This window comes from Cylas formicarius, unplaced genomic scaffold, assembly GCF_029955315.1.
Source record: "Cylas formicarius isolate icCylForm1 unplaced genomic scaffold, icCylForm1.1 PGA_scaffold_4__25_contigs__length_36172078, whole genome shotgun sequence".
Classification (NCBI taxonomy): Eukaryota; Metazoa; Arthropoda; class Insecta; order Coleoptera; family Brentidae; genus Cylas; species Cylas formicarius.
The window spans coordinates 26,114,494-26,141,006 of NW_026844334.1; the positions used below are offsets into that span (position 1 = coordinate 26,114,494).

At 33.9% G+C, this 26,513-nt stretch overlaps 2 protein-coding genes across 6 annotated transcripts; one reads left to right on the forward strand and one right to left on the reverse strand.

Moving 5' to 3' along the window:
* Position 1: 1 nt before the first annotated feature.
* LOC132700403 (protein Lilipod) lies at positions 2-24,732 on the reverse strand. 5 transcript variants are annotated; one of them, XM_060667699.1, is made up of 11 exons: positions 24,441-24,732; positions 23,298-23,556; positions 23,017-23,247; positions 22,899-22,964; positions 22,526-22,837; positions 22,317-22,471; positions 22,032-22,263; positions 21,815-21,971; positions 3,585-3,941; positions 331-578; positions 2-281 (listed from the first exon to the last, which is right to left on the reverse strand). In XM_060667699.1, exons 1-11 carry the CDS (start codon positions 24,507-24,509, stop codon positions 25-27), a joined length of 2,343 nt encoding a protein of 780 aa, XP_060523682.1. In that variant the 5' UTR covers positions 24,510-24,732; the 3' UTR covers positions 2-24. The 5 variants fall into 5 exon arrangements, with proteins under 5 accessions (XP_060523682.1, XP_060523683.1, XP_060523684.1 ...); XM_060667700.1 differs by lacking the exon at positions 3,585-3,941; XM_060667701.1 differs by lacking the exons at positions 2-281; positions 331-578; positions 3,585-3,941 and adding an exon at positions 4,165-4,319.
* On the forward strand, positions 11,091-18,958 carry LOC132700404 (putative glucosylceramidase 4). The gene is made up of 8 exons (XM_060667704.1): positions 11,091-11,800; positions 15,101-15,198; positions 15,253-15,430; positions 15,774-15,884; positions 15,939-16,086; positions 16,140-16,198; positions 16,251-16,531; positions 16,597-18,958. The coding sequence occupies exons 1-8, from the start codon at positions 11,276-11,278 to the stop codon at positions 16,694-16,696; spliced, it is 1,500 nt and encodes a 499-aa protein (XP_060523687.1). The 5' UTR covers positions 11,091-11,275; the 3' UTR covers positions 16,697-18,958.
* Positions 24,733-26,513: the final 1,781 nt, after the last annotated feature.

The window sequence follows — 26,513 nt, forward strand, 5'->3', positions numbered from 1 at the left end:
ATTTACATAAGACAAATATACAAACTATTCAGAAAAACTATTGTTTAAATTTACATCTCTGCTGTCGTTGTCCATTACGCTATACACTGACCAATTTTCCTCACTTTTGTCGAACATCTCAAAGCAACTTAAGAGTTCTTTACTTTCATTAAGACATTGATTTATTTCGGATTTCGTATTGTCATTCATTAGAGGGAAATTGTGAAACGGTCGCCATTTTCTAGTCGCATCCTGCTCTGCTGGCTGCGAGAAAATTATCCCGCGCGGAATTTCAAAAGATCCTAGAACACAAAATTTACCAAACGAATAGTTTAGGAACTCTGTAGTTACCATCTGAACAAATGCCTAGTGATATTATGACATCTTCGGGTTCTCTCGAGTACCATAGTCGAACCAAACTACTCACAGCTCTTACTTTGGCCAAAACATTTCTATTCGGTCGGCTGATGGGGCGTTTGCGCTTTTCAACGAACTCAACAATATTTTCGTGATTATTCAACACTAAGTAAGACATCGTCCTCAATTCTGACATCACAGTTCCAAGACATAGAGTTGAATTCGTTGGATTTTTTAAGGCTCTAAAATTTAATAGAGAGAGAGATCAATATATAATTATTTATAATTCTGAAGGTGTTCTTAGGTGGACGTTATTCAGTAATAGTAAAATTCTTTTTTTTTTTAATTTTATTCAACGTTTTGATGACAATGTGGATCTTCATCAATAATCTAAACTACACACAAATATTAAATAAATTAAATATTTTATATAAGAATATGCACAGGGTGGCCCGTTTAAGAGAGGCTTATAACAAATCTCGAAACCTACGGGGATTACAAAAAAATTTAAATGCAATAGTATATTATGCAACAAGTGCGGTAAACGGCATTTAACTCGAGAGTTTATTTGACACGAGCGGAGCGCAGCGTAGAGAGTTTTTAATAAACGAGTAAGTTGAAAAGTTTACCGAAAGTGATGCATACTATACTTTTTCTACGAACGTTAGTTTTTGGGTACATTTTCGCAAAACAACACGATTACATTCACTGACATGTCCGTCAGAATTGACAAACGTCAAAATTCAAAGCGTGGGAAATATCGTGGGAAATGAAACTGACGTGGTAAAGTGACGCTTCCCGCACTCTAGATCGGTGTGTAATTAGGTATTTTATAGACGACAGTAGAAAAAAGTTATTTCTATTTAAATAACCTTTTTTTTATTTTCCTAATGGTTACTTTTTTATATACAGGGTGGTAAAACAAAGTTCGATTTTTTTAAATAGAATACCCCACATTTTATTGCATTTTTGAATAGTTTTTTCAAAGACAAATTCAACGATATATATGAGTATGGGTCTGTGATGCACCTTTTCGAACTTATTAGCGATCATCTTCAGAATTCGGGTTATGTTTAAACCATCATTGTTGGGTTGCTTATTAACTTTTTAAACTTTTTTCCATCTATTATTTTTACGAAAATAATGCTTTTCTCTAAGCAACGATCAAAGTTAAAATATTTTCTTAAAATACTAATTTTCCTTAATGAGACACTCTCTATATTATTGGATTTTCGAATAGCCCCTTTAATAGCAATTTCAATTATATAACATAGTACGGGTCTTTGGCTTACCATTTTGGCTTAATTAAAAAACTGGGCATAAGATTTAAATTATTAAGTTTAAAAGTTTAAAAAGTTAAGCTACCCAACAATGATGGTTTAAGCATAACTCCAAATCTGAAGATGATCGCTAATAAGTTCGAAACGGTACGTCACAGATCCGTACTAATATATATCGTTTAATTTGTCTTTGAAAGGACTATCAAAAAATGCAATAAAACATAGGGTGTTCTATTTAAAAAAATATAACTATTAGGAAAATAAAAAAATAATAAAGGTCATTTTCATCTTTTGTATTTAAATTTTAATTTTTCAAAAAAACATCTTTTGTATTTAAATTTTAAAGCAACTTCCACAGGATACTTTAATATTTTTTACAAAACTTCTGGATTCCTCCTGCGTTGGTTTTTGCTGAGTCGAAATTGCTGACGTTTCGCCAATCATTCTGTTGGCTTCTTCAGAGCTTGACTGAAACAGTTTTGTAAAAAGTATTTAGTTTTTTTTGTAACCCCCATAGGTTTCGAGATAAGGTATATGCCCCTCTTAAACGGGCAACCCTGTATGAACCTTAGTGATATTTTGAATGAATTAATATTTTGACTTTCAAGTCTATGTGTGTTATTAGTTGCTAAGAATTTATAGAATGACGAGCCTACTTTTAGAAAATCGTATAAATAGACATAAATATACAAAAAACGCAGCAACGGCTTTGCATAAATATGAAAATTGAACGTACTGTCATTTAAAAAAATATTGCGCTAGAAATTTTATTGTTGTCGTTTCCCAACTAGTTTTAACCTCTACTATTCTAAAATACTAAGTTATTCACTAACCAGGCGTGACTAATGATTTAAGAACATTTGTCAATTCTGACGGTTACCTCACAAGTCAGTTATTGAATGTATTCGTGCAATTTTGCAAAAATCTACCGAAAACTCGCGTTATTCAAACTTCATCATTCACGCGTCACGCTGTGGTCCTCTCGTGACTAGAGTGACGTTTATAAAACCTGTTGCGCATTTCAGGTAATTTGTAGCCAATAATTAAGTAGAATTATTAATCTGCTACCTAATGTTATGTTTTGTTTGTTTCCAAACTGCAACTGACCTCAATTAATAGTAGTAAGAAGAAAAAATCTCAGGTGCATGATTAAGTTGGACGATAAAAAATACATTTCAGTTCCAAATTAGTGTTTACAACTCCTCCGATATAATTTTATAAAGTATTTATAATATAAAAAAGAACACATACACCATAAACAATCTAACCAATAAACAATGACAGTATTTCAATAGCCACAAAACTACTAAAATAACAAAAAACTTTGTAAACAAATAAAATTTGTTTTAATTACGCACCTTTGCGTAAAGTAAAGAGTAGACATTATTTTTAGTTATTTTAGATCTGGCGGACTAACAAAATTAAACTATTTTCACTTATGTATTTAAACATATACAATTTGGTTAATAACATATAACAATTGATATTGGTAAATAGGTTAAGAACTAATATTAGGGTGCGTCATTTACATTCTAAAGGCCAAATCACCATCAAGTGAAGTTAAAACAAATCCATCAGGGAGCGCATACCAGTAAAATTATGTTAGCAAATTTGTCTGTGGAAACAAAACGAATGAACATATTTGCAAATGTTACTTAAAATTAGAAATTCGATATTATTTTGTGGAAATCATCATTCAGTTCAGTTCTATTAACCGTCGCAACCTATTTTAAAGTTGTGACGGAAGAAATCACAATAATAAACCATTATTTTTAGTGAGATTGGGATATTATGCCACAAAACAGGGAGTTGAAGTCTCAAACTTTTTTCGGGTTTAAGTATTTTATGGATTAGTCCTAGAATATTAAAATTAAAAGCAATAAAATTGACGTTTTGTAATTTTAGTTGTTTCACAGTATCAAAAAATATTAAATGAAAGATTAACAGCGTCTACTAACATGATTATACCTTCTATATGGCCTCAAAATGTCCGCTTTGAAAACGGTGTTCTCTATATCTACAAATTGATTAATCCCAACGAACCCCCACACCGGCGGAGCAGCAATTCTCGATATAGCCACTCCAGTTACATCTGAAAGGGTTTTTACAAAAGGCAGCGCTTGATCGGAAGTCACAGCTACGATATTCGTTGGATGTAATATTGGACTGAACTCTAGCAGACAAGTCGCTAAGAAACAGACTGGTCCGTCGTTGCTAAATAGCACTCGTAAACTACGCTTAGCTCTGGTATTAATCACGTCTGCTAGATTGGACATTTCGTTGTAGCACATCGACAACCATTCCAACTGTGTTTGATTGGGCAACCTGAAATAACGACTTAAACTTTATATTTCTGATTTGGTAACGAATTTACATAGAATAGTCTCGAATATGCAGAAGCAGATCGCATTCCGCAATAATATCGCCTAGATCTTCGGCAACCTTTACAATGTTTCTGTTTCCATAAACGTAAAACTCATTGAAATGTTCAACGATAGATTCTAGTGCTGCCATTTTTTTACTGTCGTCCTGATTTTCATCGTGTAGTTTCACAAAAATTCCGCGACCTTCCAAAAATTCAGGCATTTCCAAAATCTCATTAATTAGAAATATTGTAAGAGGACTCGCAGCGCCAATAATGCTGATGACGACGTCAAATGTTGATTTTTCTTGGCTAGAGTTTTCTGCGTCTTCGTAGAAGAACTGCCAAATCGAAAACCACATCCAATATGTAAAAAAAACATTGGTTTTAATGATCGAGTAATTTTATAAACGGTATTTGGTGCTAAAGAAAGAAAAGAATACCAGAACCTGAAATTTTGTGACAAAGAAATTTGCTTGTTTTATTAATTTCAAAAACCATTTGTTTTAACTGGTCCACGTATTAAAGATAAGAGATTAATAAGAGGATTTTTAATAAATGTTCGATATTTGACAGGAACAGAATTTTCAAGTATTTTTATAAAAAAAATTGTATAAATATCAGTTCTTACAGGGTCTTTCTTTTTGGGTTGCATATATTAAGAATGAATTTTTATTTATTTTTTTGAGTAATTTTTTGAAATATTACTTGAAGTTATATCATATAAATTTCATCTCAGTTAAGTTAATTAAAATGAATTACTATCTGTATCTCGAAAATTGTTCTAGGTATAAATTCGTTCTTTCCGATTTGATATTTGTTAATAATGTTACTAATATTGTTATAATAATCCATGAACGCCGGACTAAAACTTTGTTGCTATAATTGTGGGGCTCGGGAGCGAATAGGCAAGGTAGTTGTTTGGTTATTTAGATACAGCGTATTTTTCACACATTGGAACAAAGTAATACAGGTATAATACAACAAAAATATGTAAGCAAAAAATGTTCCGATACATAAAACATTTTAAAAAAAGAATTAGAAAAGAAAAAATTTGCCAACGTTGTTCATGAGAAGCAAATTTATCTTAAATGATTTTTTTCTCTCTTCGTGACATTTTACAATTGAAATTTTACTTTTATTTGGTAATAAGTGACCGCTTTAATATTGATCAATTTTAGTTAATAATTTTATGCAGAACAGATGAAGTAAGCAATGCAAAAAGTATATTAGAATTTTCACGAACTCATGCTATGTACATTTACCCTCTATTCGCCCATTTATTTTATGCAGTTGGAAAATGATTGACTGAAAACGAACCATTTAATGAATTATTGCTAGATTTCATCTAATTACGTTAATATCAATAATATAAAAAAACTAGATATTAGTGTATATGGTAAACGAACAGTAGAAAAATTCAAATATTTGAGGATTTGCATTGGCAGTAACCAAAACCAAGTATAGTTATACTCTAAATCTAAGTCCTATATAACGATTTGGGAAGTGTTATTTACACTATTGCATGACTGCAAAGCTTGGACTGTAAAATTTAACACCATTAATAGAACAGAAAGTCTTGAGATGTAAATACTTCGTAGACTTGTTAAAATACCTTATTGAGGCAAGCTCGAGCGAAAGACAGCATGTTTAAATTAAGAAAAATCAAGGACTAGCGAGGCATAGGTGGAAAAACCTTTCTGGTTGGAAAAAAATCTTCAAAGACTGGACAGATATGGCCAATTTTTAAGGAACAACAAAGACAGCTCTATAAGCAGAGGAATATTATTATCCCAAGAAACTATTTTTTAACATTTCCTTTAATACATAATCATTTAATCAATTTCAATTTTACTTTCGCATTATCAGCAGCGAGAGCTTTTAACTCATCTCTGGGTATAATCGATTCCAAACCATAATATATATAACAATGTTCCCAGAATTTGTCCAAACCACCAATGAAATATGGTTTTCCACCTGTCGCACTAATTTCCTTCCATATCAGCGGACTGTCGACGTGATACCATTTGTTTCTCTTATTCGTCTCTATCAAAAAACCCTGAAAATGCTTGTCCTTACAAATAAAAATAATCGATATTTCAACTCACGCGCCATTCATTTCCAGTTTTTTCGATTTTTTTGTATTTAAAATTGGGCAACCTTTGATTCAAATATTGCGCCACATAAGCGGCATGTACGAAGTTTATACAGTTTGGTTTCCCGCATATAACATAAAAAGGCATGATATTTCATATATTTGTTTGGGCAATCTATCACTTAGACACTGTGACGGTTGTCAAAAATTATCCACGTTGCAAGATCTCATTTCAGAATTGTGCATTGACTTCTCAGAATTTTCTAAAAGAAAGAATTATGATACAGCTACTGAATCCATTTCAGTTGGCTGTTCTTTACTGTAGTGAAATGAAGTTCCGTGACTCTTATGAGTTATTCCGTCTATTAATTTGTCGGCTGGATAATCTTGCACCAACTGGGATGGCCAGACCTACTTTTGGTGGCTACTTTTATCATTTGTAATAATTATTTTTATTTTTTTCAATAATTCAAACATTTTCTATGTCCTATTTTTATTTGGTTACACGTATTTTTTTTTCAATAGCCGAAATGTACTAATCCATCCCATGTATTTACGATACTAAAAAAAGATCAGATCAGATTAGATCAAACTCCAATCACACACTGATCAGTGGTGCCCAAAGTGTCACTCCGGACGTTTCGGGAACTTCAGTTTCGTAGCGATATGACGGTATTTTAATGTTTGCCGGTTCTGCACTCAAAACGTCGCAAACTCGTCACTAGTATTATTTATCTTATTTTATCCGCGGCAACACCGCTGAATTGCTGATTTACACTTCTCGGTTTTCTCGATACATATTTAGACTTTCGGACTCATTTTTGCAATATTTAAAGTTTGTTTGAAACTTATCTCTGGCAATATTGATAGTTTTTAAGTAAATCGAGATTTAGTTAAGTGCAACGAGAACAGGAAAAAGTGTAAAATTTCCAAATTTTCTATGAAATCAATTATCGAATTTAAGATGAAATGTAATAAAGCAGTGAAGTATAGGCATAAAATGAATTAATTAATTCTACCACTTAAATTGATGAAACCCATTTCCTTCGGTAAATAAACAAAAAGCCCTTGAACTGCAACAAACATCGGCAACTCATATAACAAAAAAAAAGAAAACAAACAAACAAACGTCTTCTACACGCTATCGTTTTGGAACAGGTACTTTCTATACGGTGGTTTAAATAATTTTAAGCTTAAGTATTTTAATTCTTCCCGGACTCCGTGATATATCTTATAAGGGAAGAGATCTTTGAAGGAGGGTTAGTTGATGCGGTGGAGGCAATATAGCCACAAAATCTCAAATTGAGCGTATGCACGTTATTACGAGAGCTAATTTTATTATAAAAGTACTGAGGACACTTATTTACTATTATATTATGCAATAGAATAACTGAATTTAATTCACGCCTGCTTTCCATTATTAACCACTTTGTTTCTTTAAGTTTATATAACACATATACCATAAATGAAACGCAAATACGATTTTTGGACCCTCTGTATTCTGCTAATCTCACACAAATTCAAACACGGGCGAAAAACACTATCACAAAAATTAAAGTGACTTAAAACCAACGAACTAGTCAATCTTGTTTATAAAGACTTTGATATAACATTTTTAGAGTGCGCTACGCATGTTATTTGATTAACATGACGTTTAAAACGAAGATTAGTATTAAAATTTAGTGTCAATATTCTACCAGTATTAATATTTCTCCAGTGTGGGGTTGCTAGTCCATCCGGCTAGTCCATTGGCGCCTCCCCAGGTGGCGGATAGGGGAACGCCTCCCAGATATGGGTGGTACCGAGAAAATTAAATACTCGGGGCAGACCAAAACTAGCAATGGAGAACGGCAGCTGGTTACTTCATAACTGACCACAGGCATACGTCAAGAGACTCTGGCTGTGAATCAGACACCCGCAGGCGAGAATCAGGTAATGATTCATACGGTTGTGGTACAGCGATGAGGAAGGCAAGGGGAAACCACCTCATAACACTCCCAAGAACAGTCATAAATGGCGGAGAGTACTATATTTCATATAAATACTGATCATGGGCTTCGGAACCCAAGATCCGGCAGGGGAGGTAATGGCAGAGCTTCCCAGGTCGTCAGCCAGTGAAATCCCTGCACGACGGGGGCTAGAAGGCCACTGAAAATATGCAGGAGAGTCTTGAAGATAGGTACGTGGAATGTAAGAACAATGTACCAAGGGGGAAAGGTGCATAATGCTTTCCAAGAAATGATTAGAATGGGAATTGACATAATGGGGATTAGTGAAATGCGTTGGCCTGACTCAGGAAATTCCACAATTGGAGAACATAAGATCTTTTACTCTGAGAACGAAAACAACCAACATATAAATGGGGTAGGCATAATTCTGTCCCAAGAGATACAAAAACACATCACAATCTTTATTCCTGTCTCAGAAAGAATAATGGCCATCCAATTAGAAAGCACTCCTGTCAAGTTGAATATTATCCATATATATGCCCCAACTGCCGATAAAATGGATGAAGAAATCGAACAGTTTTATAAATCATTAACAGATGTCCTAAAGCAGTTTGATAAACACGATATGACAATAATCATGGTTGATCTAAACGCGAAGATTGGAAGAGGAAAATGCGGCGAACTCATAGGTGGATTCGGTTTGGGATCAAGGAATGAACGCGGTGACAGATTAAAGCTCTTCGTCGAACAAGAAGAATATATAATACTTAATACCTTTTTTACCCTACCACCGCGTCGAATATATACCTGGATATCGCCAAATAAAACAGTGAGAAAGCAAATCGACTACATCCTTGTGAATAAAAGATTTGAGAATAGTTGTCTATCCATGCAAACTTTCCCTGCCGCTGGCATCGAAACGGATCATTGCCTTTTGGCAGGAAGATTTAGAATAAAACTGAAGACTGTCAAAAAGAAAACAGTTCGCAAGAAATGGGATATGAGAAGGCTGAAAGAGGAGGAAACACGGAAGAGAGTGACAAACGTACTGACAGAGAAATTTAAACAACTAGAGGAAGTAGATAACACAGAGGAATGGCTGCAAAAAATGTCTGATTCGTTCGGGGACATCGGAAACGAGCATTTGGTCGCAAACAGGGAGAAAAAGAAAAGCTGGATGACCGATAATATTCTATAACTTATGGAAGACAGGTGGAAAGCGAAAAACAACGACGCAAGGTATAAAAATATTCAAAGAGAAATAAGACGAGAAATAAGAAGTGCAAAAGAAAATTGGCTTGACGCAAAATGCAGAGAAATAGAGTCGTTAGAACAAAAATACGACACGTTTAATATGCACAAGAAAGTCAGAGAAGCAGTCGGAATATACAAAACTAATACATCTGGGACACTACATGATGAAAACGGCAAACTGATCACCGACATCAAAGAGAAAGTGAACACTTGGAAAAATTACATAGAAAACCTTTTTACGGACACCAGGCCAGAAAGATTTAACAATGTAGACAGGCTACCAATAACAGTAGACAACACACTCTGAATTTGTAAAAACGCTTGATGCGGACGGCATTAGACAAATAACAAGAGTATTCAATAACATATATTCTGCCGGGGTAATACCGAAGATGTGGTTAAAATCGACTTTTATACTTTTGCCAAAAAAGAAGATCAAGTAAGCCGCACACAGTTCGGATTTCGAAACGCGCTAGGTACTAGCGAGGCTCTAGTTAGTGTTCAGGTCCTTTTCCAACGGTGCAGGGACGTCAGTTGCGATGTGTTTGCCTGCTTCATCGACTACCAGAAAGTCTTTGATAACGTGCAACACAACAAACTTATTGAAATTCTAAAGGAGATCGGATTGGGCGAATAAGATTTACGAATAATTGCCAACTTGTACTGGCAACAAATCGCATCTGTGCGCATCGAAGGAGAGGAGTCGGAGGATACTTTGATAGAAAGAGAGTTCCGTCAGGGTTGTCGCCTCTATTTTTTAACGTATACTCGGAACGAATTTTTCAGGAGGCTCTGGAAGACACGAACAGTGGGATTAAGATCAACGGCGAGTATATAAACAACATACGATACGCAGATGACAGGGTAGTGTTTGCTAATAACCTAGAGAGTCTCCAAGAGATAATGATTCGGGTGGTCGAGGTCAGTGAAGGATACGGGCTTTCTCTGAACTTTAAGAAAACAAAATATATGGTTGTGTCAAAAACCAACAACCATGTTGCCATGTTGGCCAACTCTCTATAAATAACCAGTATATAGAACGAGAAACGTGGGATCACTCTCTGGAGATCAAATGTAGAATAGAGAAGGCCAGAGCCGCATTTCTGAAAATGGCAAAACTATTTAAATGACATGATCTATCTCTGCCAACTAAGATCAGACTATTGAGGTGCTATGTCTTTCCAGTGCTACTCTACGGGGTGGAATCCTGGACTTTAACTGAGGCTGCCTGTACAAGAATCGATTCATTTGAGATGTGGTTATATCGACGCATTTTAACAATCCCATGGATCGATCATATAACCAATCTTACGGTCCTAGAAAGAATGGGTAAAGACAAGGAGCTGCTTCTCTTAATAAAAACACGCAAGTTTGAGTATCTGGGACACATAATGAGGAACAGCGAGCGGTATGACTTGTTGCAGCTGATTTTGCAGGGCAAGGTGGAAGGCAGGAGGAGGCCTGGTAGACGAAGGATATCGTGGTTGAAGAACTTGCGTACATGGTTCAATACAACAGTAGGCGTTTTTTGTGCAGCAGTTGACAAAGTACGATTGCCACGATGATGGCCAACAACAGAAGAAGATTAATCTTTCTAAATCTTCATTTATTAATATCTGCACCTTATTAACATAAAGTTTTTTTGTGCACATGGCAAATGTGAATTAATTCAAACGTTAATTTATGAAATTTCGTCGTCGGAAGGAAATCTTTCTACAAAAAAAATATCTATATAGTATTGTAAGAAAGGGAATGAGCCTTAAGAGTAGTTAAACCAGCAGTAGAATGCCAGCACTATTTTATATGTCGTTTTAAGTCAGTAATCTAGTCTTTTTACTCAGTTTCGCAACCATGCTTATCTAATATGCACTAAAATAACGAATATTATATTAGAAAATATAAATAACTCTTTCGCGATAAAAGCCCTCGAATTTTAGAAAAACAAGTCCTCGATTTTCGAGTATATAAACGCACACTTATCTAACAACACGTCTTCAAAATGATCGCCTTCGGTGTTCTATCGTATGTGCTTTTCCTACTGTATCCAATCGTCGCTCAAAAACCATGCATTCAACGCGAACTCACAGACGGTACGGTGTGCGTATGTAATTCGACGTACTGTGATTCGATACCGGAACTGCTAGATCAACAATCTGGTCAGTACCAGCTGTACTTTACCAGTAAGGAACATCTTGGCTTTCAGTCGAATAACGAAAGTTTTTCAAAATCGGGGTTTACTAGCTCTTATGCAATAACAATTCCCAGTGTTACCGCCGTCGGTAGAAAAATCGAAGGCTTCGGTTGTTCATTTACCGATGCCGTGGGAGAAAATATAGTTTCACTACCGAAAGCCATTCAAGATAATTTGCTCAACAGCTATTTTAGCGCCGATGGGATTAATTACTCCTTTGGAAGGGTACCGATAGGTGGAACAGATTTTTCCACACGTAGATATTCAAACTGCGATACGCCTGACGAAACTTTAGACAGTTTTGCTTTGCAACCCGAAGATTTGAATTATAAGGTAAAAGTGAGGACGCATTTTATTAAGTTGTTTTCGTAAATGTATATCAATTGGTTTTCAACAAGATAGCAGTTGCCCACTGGAGAGATTGTTATTGTGTAACCTACATTATCGATCATTGCTTTTTGATAATACTTTCGACATTACCCTACTAAAGTTTAGTAAAAACTATATTATAGTATATGCATCTACCAAAAACCTTTGATAGAATTGTCAAATAATTAATAATTAGCCCGTTACAAAAGGTCGCTTCGATTTTACTGTTACTATCAATTATACAAAACAATGTATATTCTAAATTCACTTTGTAGTTTGCTTATTGACGGCAATCAAATTATCAACATACATACCAGAGGAAGTTTATAAATGTGGAGCACACTACACTTTTTACACTTACCACATCAAAAATACTCGATAAAGCAGCAGCGGAAGCTATTTATCTTTGTAAAACGTCCCAGATTCGCTGGTCTCCGCTCCTATTAGAGCTCCAGCAAAGGTTGAATGGTTTCGGAAATATCGGCGATAAACCAAAAATGGCAGATTTCGTTTTTCAATAGTAAATGTAAAACAGTTGAATTGACAGCTGTCAAAATGTGCCATTGTTCAGACACTTTTTTTAAGACGAGTAAGATAGCGTGTATGACATGCCTCAATCGTTTTGTGTTATCTCGCAACCCGCCTTAAATTTCATTATTTTTATGACCGCCATATTGGATGTTTCGATTTTTGGAAAGAAGGTAAAATTTACAAGTTCAGTGAAGTCCCATAAGTACACAAAAGATTTTATCACCCGTCGTAAAGTTAGGATTAAAGTATTGTGTATATTTAAGTATGCCATTAACATTAACATTAGCATTAATAAGTACGAAATAAGAAAACGTATAAACGCATTAAATTTTTAATACACTAAATAAAGAAGGACTTCTCAACAAGTTAGATGGTTTGGACAATTTACCAATTGTGTGCTTTTTGAAAAGAAAAAGTCAGGAAAGCTGTCGTTAATTTAATTGACATTTGACAACGCAAGAAAGAAAATCACGAAAGAAACAATTTACAAATAATCTAATGTAAAATAAAATTATGTTAGTAAGTGGTAATTAATTTACAGATTTTTTAATTGAAGTCGGGACATTTTAGGCAATTAGTAACTGTTTTTCGTACAACCCTAGCGAGTGTATATCCTTTAATATTTCTAAGCGCATTTTCATTTTCAGGTTGTTCGAAGGCTTAAATTAATCACAATTTTTCTAAATTCTGTTTTATGACGCCGCAGTCATTCAGGATATATCACCAAATACCAAGCTGAAGTAATGCCGACGTTTCTGTATATACAACGCTAAGATGTCAAATTTTTAAGAGGTTTCAACAATTTTTTGTCACATTCGTGATTTTATTGAGATAAAACGTACTATATCTGTAAAATACCTAATTACCCACCGATCTAGCGTGTGGGAAGCGTCACTTTACCACGTCAGTTTCGTTGCCCATGAATCCGAGCCACTTCGGACATTTCCGGGATTTTACCACACGAATTTGGGAGCAATCGGATATTTTCGGAGATATTTCCCACGCTTTGAATTTTGATGTCTGTCAATTCTGATGGTCATGTCAGTGAATGCATTCGTATTGTTTTGCGAAAATGTACCCCAAAAACTAACGGTCGTAGAAAAAGTATAGGATGCAACACGTTCGGTAAACTTTTTAGCTCACTCGTTTATTAAACACTCCCTCCGCTCGTGTCAAATAAACTCGTGACTCAAATGCCGCACTTGTTGCATAATATATTATTGGGCACTTTTGATACATCACTGAATTGTAAACTTTAAGCTCTTTCCAAAAATAAAAAAAGTATGGCGGTCATAAGAAAAATAAAAGTTAAGGCGGGTTGCAAGATAACAAAAAACGAAATCCGCCATTCTCGGTTTTTCGCCGATATTTACCAAAAGAATTGACCGATAGTAAATCTGGAGCCGGTTATCAAATGCACTATGTTTGCTCTAAAACATTCCTCATTTAACCTTTGCTCTAGGTATAATAGGAGCGGAGATTGTGACTAGTGACTAGATACATGGCCACGACCCCGGAACAGAGAAAAAGTTTGCGCAAACCCTTTTGGTTTGGAAAAATATTTTTTTAAATCAGCTTAATTGAAGCATTTCCGAAGTATACTCCGAAACAGGTTTTAAGTTTAAAAATTGAAATAAGTTAGGGTCGCAAATATAATAGAGCGAATTTAATAGATTTTTTTTATTATTTTTTTTGCGTTTGAGGAATTAGGATAGGTTTGGTCGCCTCTACTGTTACTATTAATTACACAGAAATAGTATATTGTAGACCCAGACGATAGCATTACCTTTGATTATAATCAAATTAGCAAAATATCGATCAGTCAAAGTTACTTTATTACTTACTTTAATTACAGATTGGGGGCGATTATATGTTCGTAGTTGATTTTATATCATGTTATATCAATGTCACTCTTTTGCAAAAATGTGACGTTCGTAGAAATAGTATAGTATGCAAAACTTTTTCATAAGTGAGAACTAAGTCCTGTGTTTCCGTCAGTGATTTCCCAGAATGAGTTGAGATCCTGAATACCAGTTTTCATACCATCTTATAGGTGTTCGTGGACACCTCGTCTAGGTGTATTTGGTTTTTCCTCTTTTGTATTCTTAACCAACTGCATTCTGCCTATGTGGTTTCTCCGTTCCCTTCTCTAGTTTCTTGTCCACATTACTACATGTTGACTCTCATAGGCTTTAATTATTTCTTCACTTCTCTTCCAGTGAAATAACGTATATTCTGTTAACGATCGTAGCGTTCGCATTCCATTTGTACTTAAAAGTAGTTTAATTGTTATGGTCTCCGGGAAGATTTCTGGTATGTCGTGACCGATCTTGTTCCGGTATATTCTGACGTTACTTTAAGTACTCGTCTGTTTATTCTCCCCAATGATATCTCTTAGGTACCCTGATATTTCGTGATGCCTTTATGGTTTGTACTTTTACTTGGTCCTTTTCTTATTCCTACAAGCTTGAAACACATCACTTGTTCTACACTCTTCTCGGTTTTTTAGATACTGCAGGAGATTTTCATTCATACTTTAATAACCGTTCAAGCAATTTAGATTTTACTTTAGCAAAAATCTTAATTGCATTAATAGAAAGAAAATGGAACTAAGTGCAGATTAGTGGGTGAAGTGCATGCACTATTACAGAAAAAACATTAAATACGTAGGTGCCTACAATTTTTTATAAATTGCTTATAAAATACATATTTAGGTGTGTGTACTATTTGTAGATAGCCGCTGTGAAGCTAGCTGAACAGGCTAAAGGATCTTCTCTTAAACTCTACGCTTCTCCCTGGTCTCCGCCAACATGGATGAAGACGAGCAACGAGTAATATAGTAAATAATAATTTGAGAATGTTTCTGGAAATGATTTTGATTCTAGAGTGCTCGGGAACGGGAGTCTCAAAGAGGAGTACTACGATTTATGGTCTCAAATGTTTGTGAAATTCTTCCAAGCCTACAGAGAACAAGGGGTTGAATTTTGGGGTGTATCTACTCAAAACGAACCTTTCACCAGAGTTCCGTACATTCCAAACTGCGCCTGGGATTTCGATTCCATGGTAACGATTGTTGGAACCTATGGCGCATCCAGCAGGATACTAAACAAATAATTCATAAAATACCTAAAATGAACACGTCTTCTCACATTTTAGTGATCGAATACTATTTGCAATATGGGAGGTTAAAAGTGATTTAAGACAATCATTTTGTTTCTTTCATATTGCAGATTGCAATTAGTAAGGATTCTAAAAGGGTTAAAGGTTTTGAATAAATTAGATACTCAGTTGAAATAAGCGATTTTGGGTGTTTCATAGGCAAAAGTATATACACAAAAGGTTTTTCTAGTGCTACATTTGGGCGGGTGGGCGCTAGAGCGAAATAATTATAATCTGACATTTTCAGAATAAATTTGTATCCGAAAATCTTGGTCCTGCGATTAGAAATTCCGATTTTAAAGATTTGAAGATAATCCTCTTGGAAGATAACAGATCGTGGGGATGGGAGTTTGTGCCGGTAAATTACGATTTTTTTTAATTTTTTGTAATTACATACCGTCTATAATTGTAGGCGACACTTTCAAATCCCGAAGTGATGAAATATGCAGATGCGATAGGTATTCACTGGTACTCGGACAACCCCAGTACCGCTTACCTTTTAGACACATTTAATAGCGATCTTAAAGATTTGTTTGTATTTGGATCGGAGGCTAGTATCTGTAAGCGGGCAAGTATCAATACATACAACACATACAACCACTTATATTTTCAGCGCTGGATCCAATAGGAAGCTGGGAAAATGGCGTTTCGTACATAAACGACATAATCGAGGTGAATTTTCCGTGACCCGTGATTTCACCAGCTAAAGCAGTTAGAATTTTAGGACCTTAGCCACGATCTTATTGCATGGGTGGATTGGAACTGCGCAGTAGACACCAATGGTGGGCCGGGCGGTAGTCTGGCAGCGCCGATAATAGTGGACGTTTCTGCCGGAGAATTCTACAAACAGCCAATGTTTTACGCGCTAGGACATTTTTCTAAGTTCGTTATCCCGGGTTCTTCGCGATTAGATATCAACACGACTCAGGAATTTGCCGACAAAGGACTCAGTGCGATCGCTTTCTTGAGGCCAGATAACAGGATAGCAATGATTATACACAACGAGTGCGTATAACTTTTTTCTAATGCTCGCGTGGGCGAATATATGCATTATTCAAAATTATTTTCAGATCCAACGAAAAATTATCAATTCAAGTTAACATATTGGAGGAATCGCAGGTTATTGATTTGGAGGCGTTGTCGTTTAACACACTGTTGTATACTATTTAAGAATGGAATTTTCTAGTAATTGCAATCATTATAATAATAATAAGCTAAAACAAAACTCGTTTATTAATCACTCACTCCACCCGTGCCAAATAAACTCGTGACTCAAATGCCGTTTACCACACTTGTTACATAATACACTATTTCGTGAAGCAAATATGAATCCAGAACTTCTCAACGCTATAGAAAACGAATCGCGAAGCAAAAAAGAATCAAATCTTTGGATGGAAATGAAACGAGGTCTAAAATTGGAAAATTTGGTAATAGAAGAATTTAAAAGGAAAACAAAAAATCTTATTATACATTATCATATAAGTGCGTGTTGTTGATGATGTTTATAATCAGAAAACACAACTATCATTTGCACGGAAAATAAACAACTAAGTTTGCAGCGCATCGGGTCAATGCATTCCCTACACGGCATTGGCATTATTGGCTTAACATTAGCCTAAGACATCCGAGACTCGGTCGATTCTGGCGTTGGCGCATGACTGAAAATTCTTTTAAACAGGATTGACAGTATTTGTTCATTTCTTGTATATTAACTGTTTAAAAGCAATTCTATAAGAAAATTATAGCTTTGGAATATATAGGTACGACTCTATTAACTTACAATGATATGGCGGAAGGCAAAGCACTGTTATACCTTCTTTCGATGCGACTTCCTCGACAATAAATTTCGTACGAAAAGGTTTATAAAAATTTACAATTTGCAGTAAGTTCTTTTTCAGCACATCTTTATTAAATTGCTGCTTATTTAAAGTAAAGCAATTATTACTGTTTATTTTTCGCATAGATATTTTCTTGAGTGGTAGACTTTAACAGACCCAGGAAGAATAAGATCTACCACTTGCTGGACGAAGCTTTCAAAAATAGTCATGTTTTTATAATATTCTCCATTCCGTTTTGATTGAAGTGCTAATAAGCAACCGCCGACAAATCCATTGGAAGATCAACTACCTGCCACTCTCGCGACCCTTGACAATCATAATCGGTAGAGCATTAAGAAACAGAGCATAACATATCCAATTATACACTAAACCCTGTCGCAAGCCACTTTGGCAGTTTCCAGTGCTTTATTTGTCTCGGATTTGGAATTGATCGTATGTTTTCGGTAGATCCCAGCCACTAATGATATCTCGACGTTGTTAGTTGTCATAGTCACGTCACACCTTCGAAAAACAATAGTATGCAACAAGATGATAAACTTGTTGAGTAACTGTTTCGCTGCACTCCACTTAAGTCAAAACAAACTCGTGACTAACGTGTCTTTTATCAAAGTTGTTCCACCTCAAACTAATTTCTGTTTTTTGTAAATACGACTTTAATATATAGCACCTACTTAAATACGTTATTAGCTCGCGAACCAGGCATTCTACTGCAACTAGCTATTTGTGTGATTAGTGCAAAAACTGTATTCTTGTTGCGCTGAGCGCAATAACAGTATACGATACGTGTTGAATATATTTTTCCACAACTATAAATTTTTGACCCCTTTATGCAAACAGCACGACTATCTTCACATCCGATCGCTCCTAAAGTCGTGACCAAAATACCGAAAACGTTCAAAGTAGCTGGCAACTGTGGTTAACGAAACTTAAAACGTACACGATTAGAAAAATAGACTTGGTACAGTAAGGTTAGAAACAGGAGTTTGGTATGAGTTTCAATTTTGAGCCAACCTAACTTAGAGGGCGTCGCCATTATTATTGATTCTATAATATAAAAATTACTTAAGCCCTCCAATTTTTCATGTCGAGACCTATTTCCACAACACTCTTTATTGACACTTGCTAGTATGTACATACTAAATTGTGCCACGAATGTAAAAAGTAACTCTAATCTTTATATGCTGTCAAGAAACTTAGATATTCAGTAGAGTTTAAGACCGAATCTTAACATAAAAATACTTATACATCGACCGTCTCTTAAAGCAAATAGTCCATTTGTTTTGATTGTAAAAATGTATAATAAATCGAACTGGAGGAGATAACTAGTCAAACAAAATTCAAATGCACTCTTAAAGACAAATTGCTACGCCTCGCCTATTACAATATTAAGGATTTTCTTTCTTGTGATACCTTTTAATACATATTCATTGTTTGTTATTGTTTATATATTTGTTATTTATGTAACAATATTACTTTTTATTATTATTATTAATTAATTAATTCATTATACTAAAATAATTTTATACTTTCACATTCGTATTATACTGACAATATCCAACACTAGTAAATTAAGTCTTATGGAAATAAAGTTATCTTTTTCTTTACCCTATAAATGATTTGATTTAACAAAAAAAATGGAAATTCTCGTAATTTGAATTTTTTTTAGCGAAAACTGATTAAATACACTTTCATTCAATTGACTATTTCATTTTGTGATTAATAATAAAAACAATGAAAAAATATATAAAACACATATCCATTATATAAATGACACAGCTGGTTAAAACAATTTTGGATTATTTCAAACGATATGGGCAAATTTTAAAAACACTTTTATTCTTAAATAATTCTTCAATTGCATAACAACACTCTGACAGGATATTTTCAATCTTAGGACTAGAATAGATACTTAACATAAGAGTTGAGCAAAGACGCATAAAGCTAAGGATATAGTATCACTCATATTAATGCATGTTGTACAAAATGCTGCAAATATTTAAATGTCTAACAAAAAACATGTTTTACGTTGAAACTAGCCCAAACAAAAAATATACATTAAAAGACCATTTGAAGTCAGTCAGTTTCCGTTTTATTGTTTTACATTTCAATTTTTGAAATGAAAAATATTATATTGTACCCCTAACTGAAATTCCTTTGGCAAGCATAACTAAATTACAAAATGTCGTAACATAAGCAAAAAAGATATTAAAACATATTTAGACTAATGCATTATTTGAAGCTGACTGCATATTGCAGTTTCCCTGTTTTGAATGTTACTCTAATATTTATCTTCAAAGGGAATATTATAAAAGGCAAAACTAAAAGGTGGTGGAACTTTGGTAAAGATTCTCTGCTGATAAACTTATTATTACTATCACTCTTTAAAGAAAATATAACTATTGATGCACTATAATCTCCAATCATTCACAATTAATTAGAAACGAGGACCTTGGAGTGTTGGGAACTGACACTTGTGGACCATTTATCTTGAAGGATACTAAAACACTTGAAAACCAAAAAGAAAATTGCAAGGAAGTCACATAATCAAACATAAGAACTCTTCACAATTGCTTCACAATTCGTTATTCCTTAACACCAAAAATAGAAAGCGCTTCTTAAAATGTAAGCTTCAATGGTTTTAAGATACATTTACATTTGGCATGTTACAATCGGGTGCCCAAAGTTTATGAATGCCTTGGAAAATATAATAATTTAATTAATAAACAATTTCCTTAACTATAGTACAAAATCCAGGAGACTATTAGATCAATTGAAATTTATACTCATCGCAAGGTTCATTTCAACTACCCAAAACTTGAACCACTATAAACGTAGTAACCGCTGATAACCTGCTAATAGAAAACTGTCGAATCTGCATTCTGCCTAAATTTATAACATATTAACACAAATTCGAGGGTTTAATTAAAGAGATTTTCAAATTAAAAGAAAATGTACTTCACTGCTTTTCAATATTAAGATTTAGAGGGATTTCATTACATAAAAAAAAACAGTATCACCCAGGGATAGAAAAAATTCATTATAACAATGCAATACAATACAATACGAACAAACTTTTTTTTTTTAGCATGAAAGAAAGTTCTTCAATATCACAGGAATTGAATTCTGGGTAGCTAGTAGTAACATTTTTTATTTTCCTAATTTTAAAACGCCTACCGTCCATCATTTGCATAATCGTCATAACAATAACTACATTTTACATTTCATGTACTTGGTGTCTCCATGAGAGCAACTGGATATGATATTAGAGAAACGGACGGTGCCAGAAATTTGAATAAAAAAGGTAAATCAGCCAAGAGAAATTATTGAAAATTATTTTCAAGTTTCTAAAAGATTTCTGCAAAATTTTCTTATATTAGCCCTAGTTAGTTAGTTATTTAGTAATGCTTTAAGGCGGAGTAAAGTTCTAATCTTTTTTGTTTAAGGTTCTAAATATTTTTATAATTCGCAGATATTTTTTGCGATTTTGTCAGAAAACGTCACTTGGCTTGGCAATGGTTTATATTCTGTGAAAATGTGGCAGGATGACTTCTTTAACACACACCATTTATTTTTAGATTAACTCAAATAGTTTTTTACTCTCAACAAGTGTTTATAATTAATTAGATGTGTGGAGGTAGCAAATCTCATCAATAGGAACAAAATCAGGTTATATAAGAAATTCAACTACTTGAACAAATTAGAGAATTTAACTTGATTTAAGTTAAGTAACTTTTCGCTTAAACTGCATCAGAAAAATCAGGATCTATTTAAGAAAGAAACCTTTGTACTGAAAAGCCCTAATTGCTCGACAATTCTTGAATATAATAAAATTATTTTTCTTTATGTCAATAAATTGGATCAAATTTGCAAGAAGTGTTGCAACTAGAAAATTTTAATTGAACTTAGTTTATTGAACCAGTTTGCCAGTGGATGCGAAAAGATACAGATACTTTAATCCGGAAAAGCTGAACCACTAACCTTCAATTCAGTTTAAAAGATTAATTCCAAAATATCCTTAGCAGGTATACTATAATAATATAGTATTCTTTTCGCAAGATATATTGCAAATCAATGGTTCCACTTCATTCACAAAATAGTGCCTTCCAAAAACAATAACCTGGTCCAAAAATGTGCATCACCGATTGTAACAATTTTCCAAACGTGAATTGCTAACAATATCTACTATTTAAATAGTAAATGTCATGTTTCATTTTCCTCATTTCTCACCAAACTTAGACAAACAGCTTCACTAAGCGACAAATACAATTCTTTATCAGTCTTATGCATATAGCGTTATAATGCTACAGATGAGTTAGGAAAGTAGATGTTGATGTCAATTTTTGGTTACACTCTCCAAAAAGGATGATTGATTAGCCAGAATAAAACAAGAAACAATAGTTAATTAAGGAAAGATACACAGTTAGTAAGGAATATGTAATTCTCAACTAACCGGGCGTAAAGTTCCCTCCTTACTTTCGCTGTAAATTTGTTGACGATGCATAATGAGGCGGCAAATGCAAATAATATGTTGTACAGAAGTACAATTTGGAAATTACCCAGCCATTCAATACTACCAAAATCGCCTAAGAGATCAAAATTGGTTACACCTATCGACAGAAGAAAAGAAATCTCATAAACAAATATTCATAAACAAAAGGCTTTCTTACCTAATATTTTTGATAACAATGGCAAGGCCGAGCTTATTATCAACACCAAAGCGCAATTCGCTATCACAAGCATAAATGGTGTATTTTTCTTTGTAGGCCTCATGTTTCTCATACAGGGAGCAGTGTAAAGACCTATCGATGATGTTACTATGAAGTAAATAATTATAACAATTTCCAAAGCGGCCCCAAATGGACCAAGTTTGGATAATGAACTTACACCTAGAGTAAATTGCTGCAACATTTTTATTTAAAATATATAGCCAGTAGATAAGACAATTTAATTACCTTTGAACTACTTGGCAATGCCTTAATGCCAATTAGTAATGACAATGTATTCTGCACCACTAGAAGTACAGCAATAACTGTCAAACCAATGAGCAGCAACATTGATATGGGGTAAACAACATTTCTTCTTAAAGATGAAGTCTTACGTTGTCTATCTAAAATATGTGGTAATATAAACATCATCCGAGCATTCTTATTAATTAATATACCCAACAACTTTCGTCTCATCTCCATTTCATGGAGTTTACCTCCCAGTCCAGTCTGTAATTCTCCATTCCTCAATCTTAAAAAATTATCGGGCAGTTTAAAATCATCTTCATACAATGGACTGGTAGATAAAATTGGAGTGGGACTAATACAGTATTTGCCCGTCATTTGGGCGTGTTTCAGTCTTCTTCTCAAGCATTCCTCTTCCAAGGCACAAGCGAAATATTCTTCATTTAAATCGCGTAGAAATTGCGGTTTTATAAGAAACTGGCCAACAACATCAAAGAGACGAACAAAACCCAATGGTGTACAAACTGAAAAATAAAACTTAATCATAACAAATTTCAAATGTCAAAAAATTAATAAAAACCTTACCAAGTAATATTAGCACCCCCAGGAAAGATATGCACGAATACAAAAAAGGTAAATAGATCCACACATCTAAAACATGGTCAGTCAGAATAAATCGGACATTCTGAAGTCCAATACTCACTTAAAATAGCATAAACATTGGAATGGTCACTATTAATAAGGGACGACATAACATAAGCCATCCCAAGAACAACTATAGTTAGTAATATTAAAACAATAAAGGTTTCATGTACCCTAGCCCATAGACCCTTACGGTGTCCAAAGAATCCTTCAGACTCTGTAAAGAGATAGGCAAAGGGCAGTAGAACAAACATGGATAGATTGGAGAATAGAAACACATAATTCCAGAGACCTAAAACCCCACCTCTTCTAATAAAGTCAACATAAAGTGTAAACAATTACCTTGTATCAGAGATGAATTCAGCCATTTTACATAATAACTATTTGGATAATTCACAAGCACTTCATTGGCAATTATGGATATAGGTAACAATAGAACAGCCCCAACAGACACAGTTAAAGAAAATGTGCAAAGCCAGGTGCTTATTCTGTAGACTGTTATTTCATCTTCATCTATGTAATCTTCCCGACCTCTTTTTTTGAACTGATTTAACAGGGCAAAACTAGCTATATAAAGGATTAAGAAAAGGAGCAGAAATATCTGAAAAAAATATTAAATTTTCACTAGTTTTAAACAATAACCATTGTTGACAAAGTATAATATAATAATGCATTGAGGTCAATCAAATATTTCTGTTAAGTAGATCTTTAAACATCAGTAACTGTGACTGTGCATGGGTAAACTGAATAATGGTTGGCAATAAATCTAGTGGAAATCTTTAAGACGTTTACAGTTTTATGACCTCATTTCAATTACATACATTACAGTATCATTCTGGGTCAAATATATTTTATGTGACTTATTCCATTAAATCTTAATCTAATGGTATATGAGTCCTAAACACAATTTATCATTACATTGCACACAATAGCTTTATAAAATATGTAGGCGGCTATAATTAATCAATGACCTTCAAGCCTTCAAATTCAATCTATAAATAAACATAAACAATACAAATAACTGACGAGTTTATATTTAGCAACTCGTCCAGCATAACATATTAATATTATCGAAATCAAGGAAAAAAAATTCAAATTGCCTTTTTGATTTCATTTGCAATAACTACATTCTAAGAAGAAGCAACTCAATTTTATTTAAAGTTTAAAAAATCACTTTCTTTGGTCCTATGAAAACAAGATCAGATAATTATAGTTTGGCAAAATTCAGGTGTTCTCGAATTCAACTCTAGACAGGTAGATACATAGTTGAATATTAAAATTAAAGTAATATGATGATCATTACAAATCTACTCATGATATTTGTGGAATGCGCTTATATAGCCAAAGCTTTGTTAAAAATGATTATAAAACAGTATAAATCAGGGATACGTTGTTTGTGGTCCCTTTGACTCTTTAAGTTGCATTAATTAAATATTTATTGAATATATATTTAACCAATCAATAAAACTACAACATAATACTCACTATTTGTTCCCTGACATTGTTATGGAAAATCTGCTCGTTAATATCTGGTTCATCTTCATAATCATCCATATTATTTCATCTGTTCGTCAGAACTGGCCCTTCCAATACAATAATATTAATCATTTTTAAAAATTTGAAACTGATTAGGTCAATAAATAAATAAACTAATACTTAAGCAAATATATCTGCCATACGTTGGTCAACTTATTAATCAAATTTTATTGAAACACATAAAATACGTTCCAATCTTACTCAATAATTAACTTTTGTACCAATTCATAGATAACTTACGACGTTTGACGTTTGAAAATAAATCCTTCTTCTTCTTTTCTTCGTCGCTCCACAAACGGAGGAACCAGCTGCTATATTCGTATTTATCGACGACCGTCGAGGATTCTGCAAAGAAAATGGTACTTTATAGGTTCGCTTCGAGTCACGATAAAGATTCCGTTAATACAAATGAACGATAACCAAATTACAATTTTTTTTTCAATTTTTTTGCCATACAGTAGAGGGCAGTTTATCCGGCGTTTTTTTTGTCAGTTTATAAAGTATACTAAGATAATAACAGCAAGGGTAATTTGTATGCAACAATCAGATCGTTTAGCTGTTGTTGTCGTTTTAGTGCTTTAAAAATTTGATTAACAATGCAACTAGTTTCAAATTTCAAATACTTGAATTGAGAGGCGTGTCACATATATGTACGTTTGTGGTCAAAAACGCAATACCAATGGCGTGTAGCTATGCTCTGTTGACCGTCCATGCGTTGTGCGTTTATTTTAAGGTCTATGGTTACGTATCCGTTGCCATAGCAAACAGATTAGTTAGTGCATCGAACTGACACCGAGAGTACATGAGATGACGCTCGTTCCTCGAAACACTATTGTGACGTCATAAAATATGAATTGAAAAATGTAAACGGCACGGCATGATGATAAATGCAAATGTAGTATTTGTAGTCAGTATTTTATATCTTTTTTTTGTTTAAAGAAACTTCCCCAGGTCATTATAACAGAAGTAAGACTAGCGAAGTTTTTTCCTCCATATATTGAAATTAAGAACTAGGTATTGTTCTTTAGACAAATAACAAAATCGTAGTTTTAATAAACATAATATATTGTTTCTGTTCACTACTCGAAAATACCCAATTATCCAGTCATCAGACATACGAAAAAAATGTTACTTCAAGACTTAAGAATTTTTTTTTCTTGAAAAAATTTAAATCCATTGTTCGAAGAAAAAGTATAATTTGAAACACGTTTATAAACTTCCAACAACAATATGCATAATATATAAAGTTTAACGAAGCTGATGTCTTAAAATGACATTTAGCGCATGCCGGGTCAGTAGATAACTGGGTATTTTAGAGTGAAGAACAGTAGATTTTAACCACTGTGACAGTATCTTGACATTTGTCAATTGTGACGGCCACGTCAACCATTCAGTGAATGTATTCGTGACGGTTAACAAATATAACATTTGTTTATGGTGTTTGGAAACTCAGAAACTAAAAGGAACACAGAACGATAGAACTCTGGTGGTGCACATGTTTGTGATAAAGATTCAGTTAGAAGAATTCCGTTTTATCAATTGAAAATGGTAGCAGAGGTCCCTGGTTATTGAAAAATCAAAAATCGAGAAGAGATTTCTTCAAGTAAAATGGCTGTTGAAAAGAAAGACGAACTGATCTTGCAAGTATTTGATAGAACCGGGTAGGACAAATGGAAATAAATAATAAAATAAATAAAATGGACATAACCCATGAAGACAAACTAAACTATTTACTGCTTGCGCTGCCAGAAAGTTTTTCTCATATAGTCGATATTATAGATGCTTAATCTGAAAAAGAAAAATCAGTAGAGTACATCAAATCAAAACTAAATATAGAATTTCAAAAACGAGAGAGTAATAGAGCAAATGAAACATCACAAGTTTCACTTGGAAGAAATCAGAGAGGCACCTTGAGAGGAGTAAGAAGTTATTCAAACACAAGTCAGCAATCAAGAAGTCAAGGAAGTTCAGCAAATTACAGGGTGAAAGTCTAAATGTTACAAGTGCTTTCGGATAGGGCAC

Bases quoted from the DNA above. Each gene is read 5' to 3' on its own strand.
- LOC132700404 (XM_060667704.1), top strand. From the start codon at position 11,276: ATGATCGCCTTCGGTGTTCTATCGTATGTGCTTTTCCTACTGTATCCA. The intron at 15,431-15,773 runs GTAACGATTGTT...TGACATTTTCAG, and splicing joins CCTGGGATTTCGATTCCATG to AATAAATTTGTATCCGAAAA. The intron at 15,885-15,938 runs GTAAATTACGAT...CTATAATTGTAG, and splicing joins GGGGATGGGAGTTTGTGCCG to GCGACACTTTCAAATCCCGA.
- LOC132700403 (XM_060667699.1), bottom strand. From the start codon at position 24,509: ATGGATGATTATGAAGATGAACCAGATATTAACGAGCAGATTTTCCAT. The intron at 23,557-24,440 runs GTGAGTATTATG...TATTTTTTTCAG, and splicing joins ACAATGTCAGGGAACAAATA to ATATTTCTGCTCCTTTTCTT. The intron at 21,972-22,031 runs GTAAGAAAGCCT...TTCTGTCGATAG, and splicing joins ATTGTTATCAAAAATATTAG to GTGTAACCAATTTTGATCTC.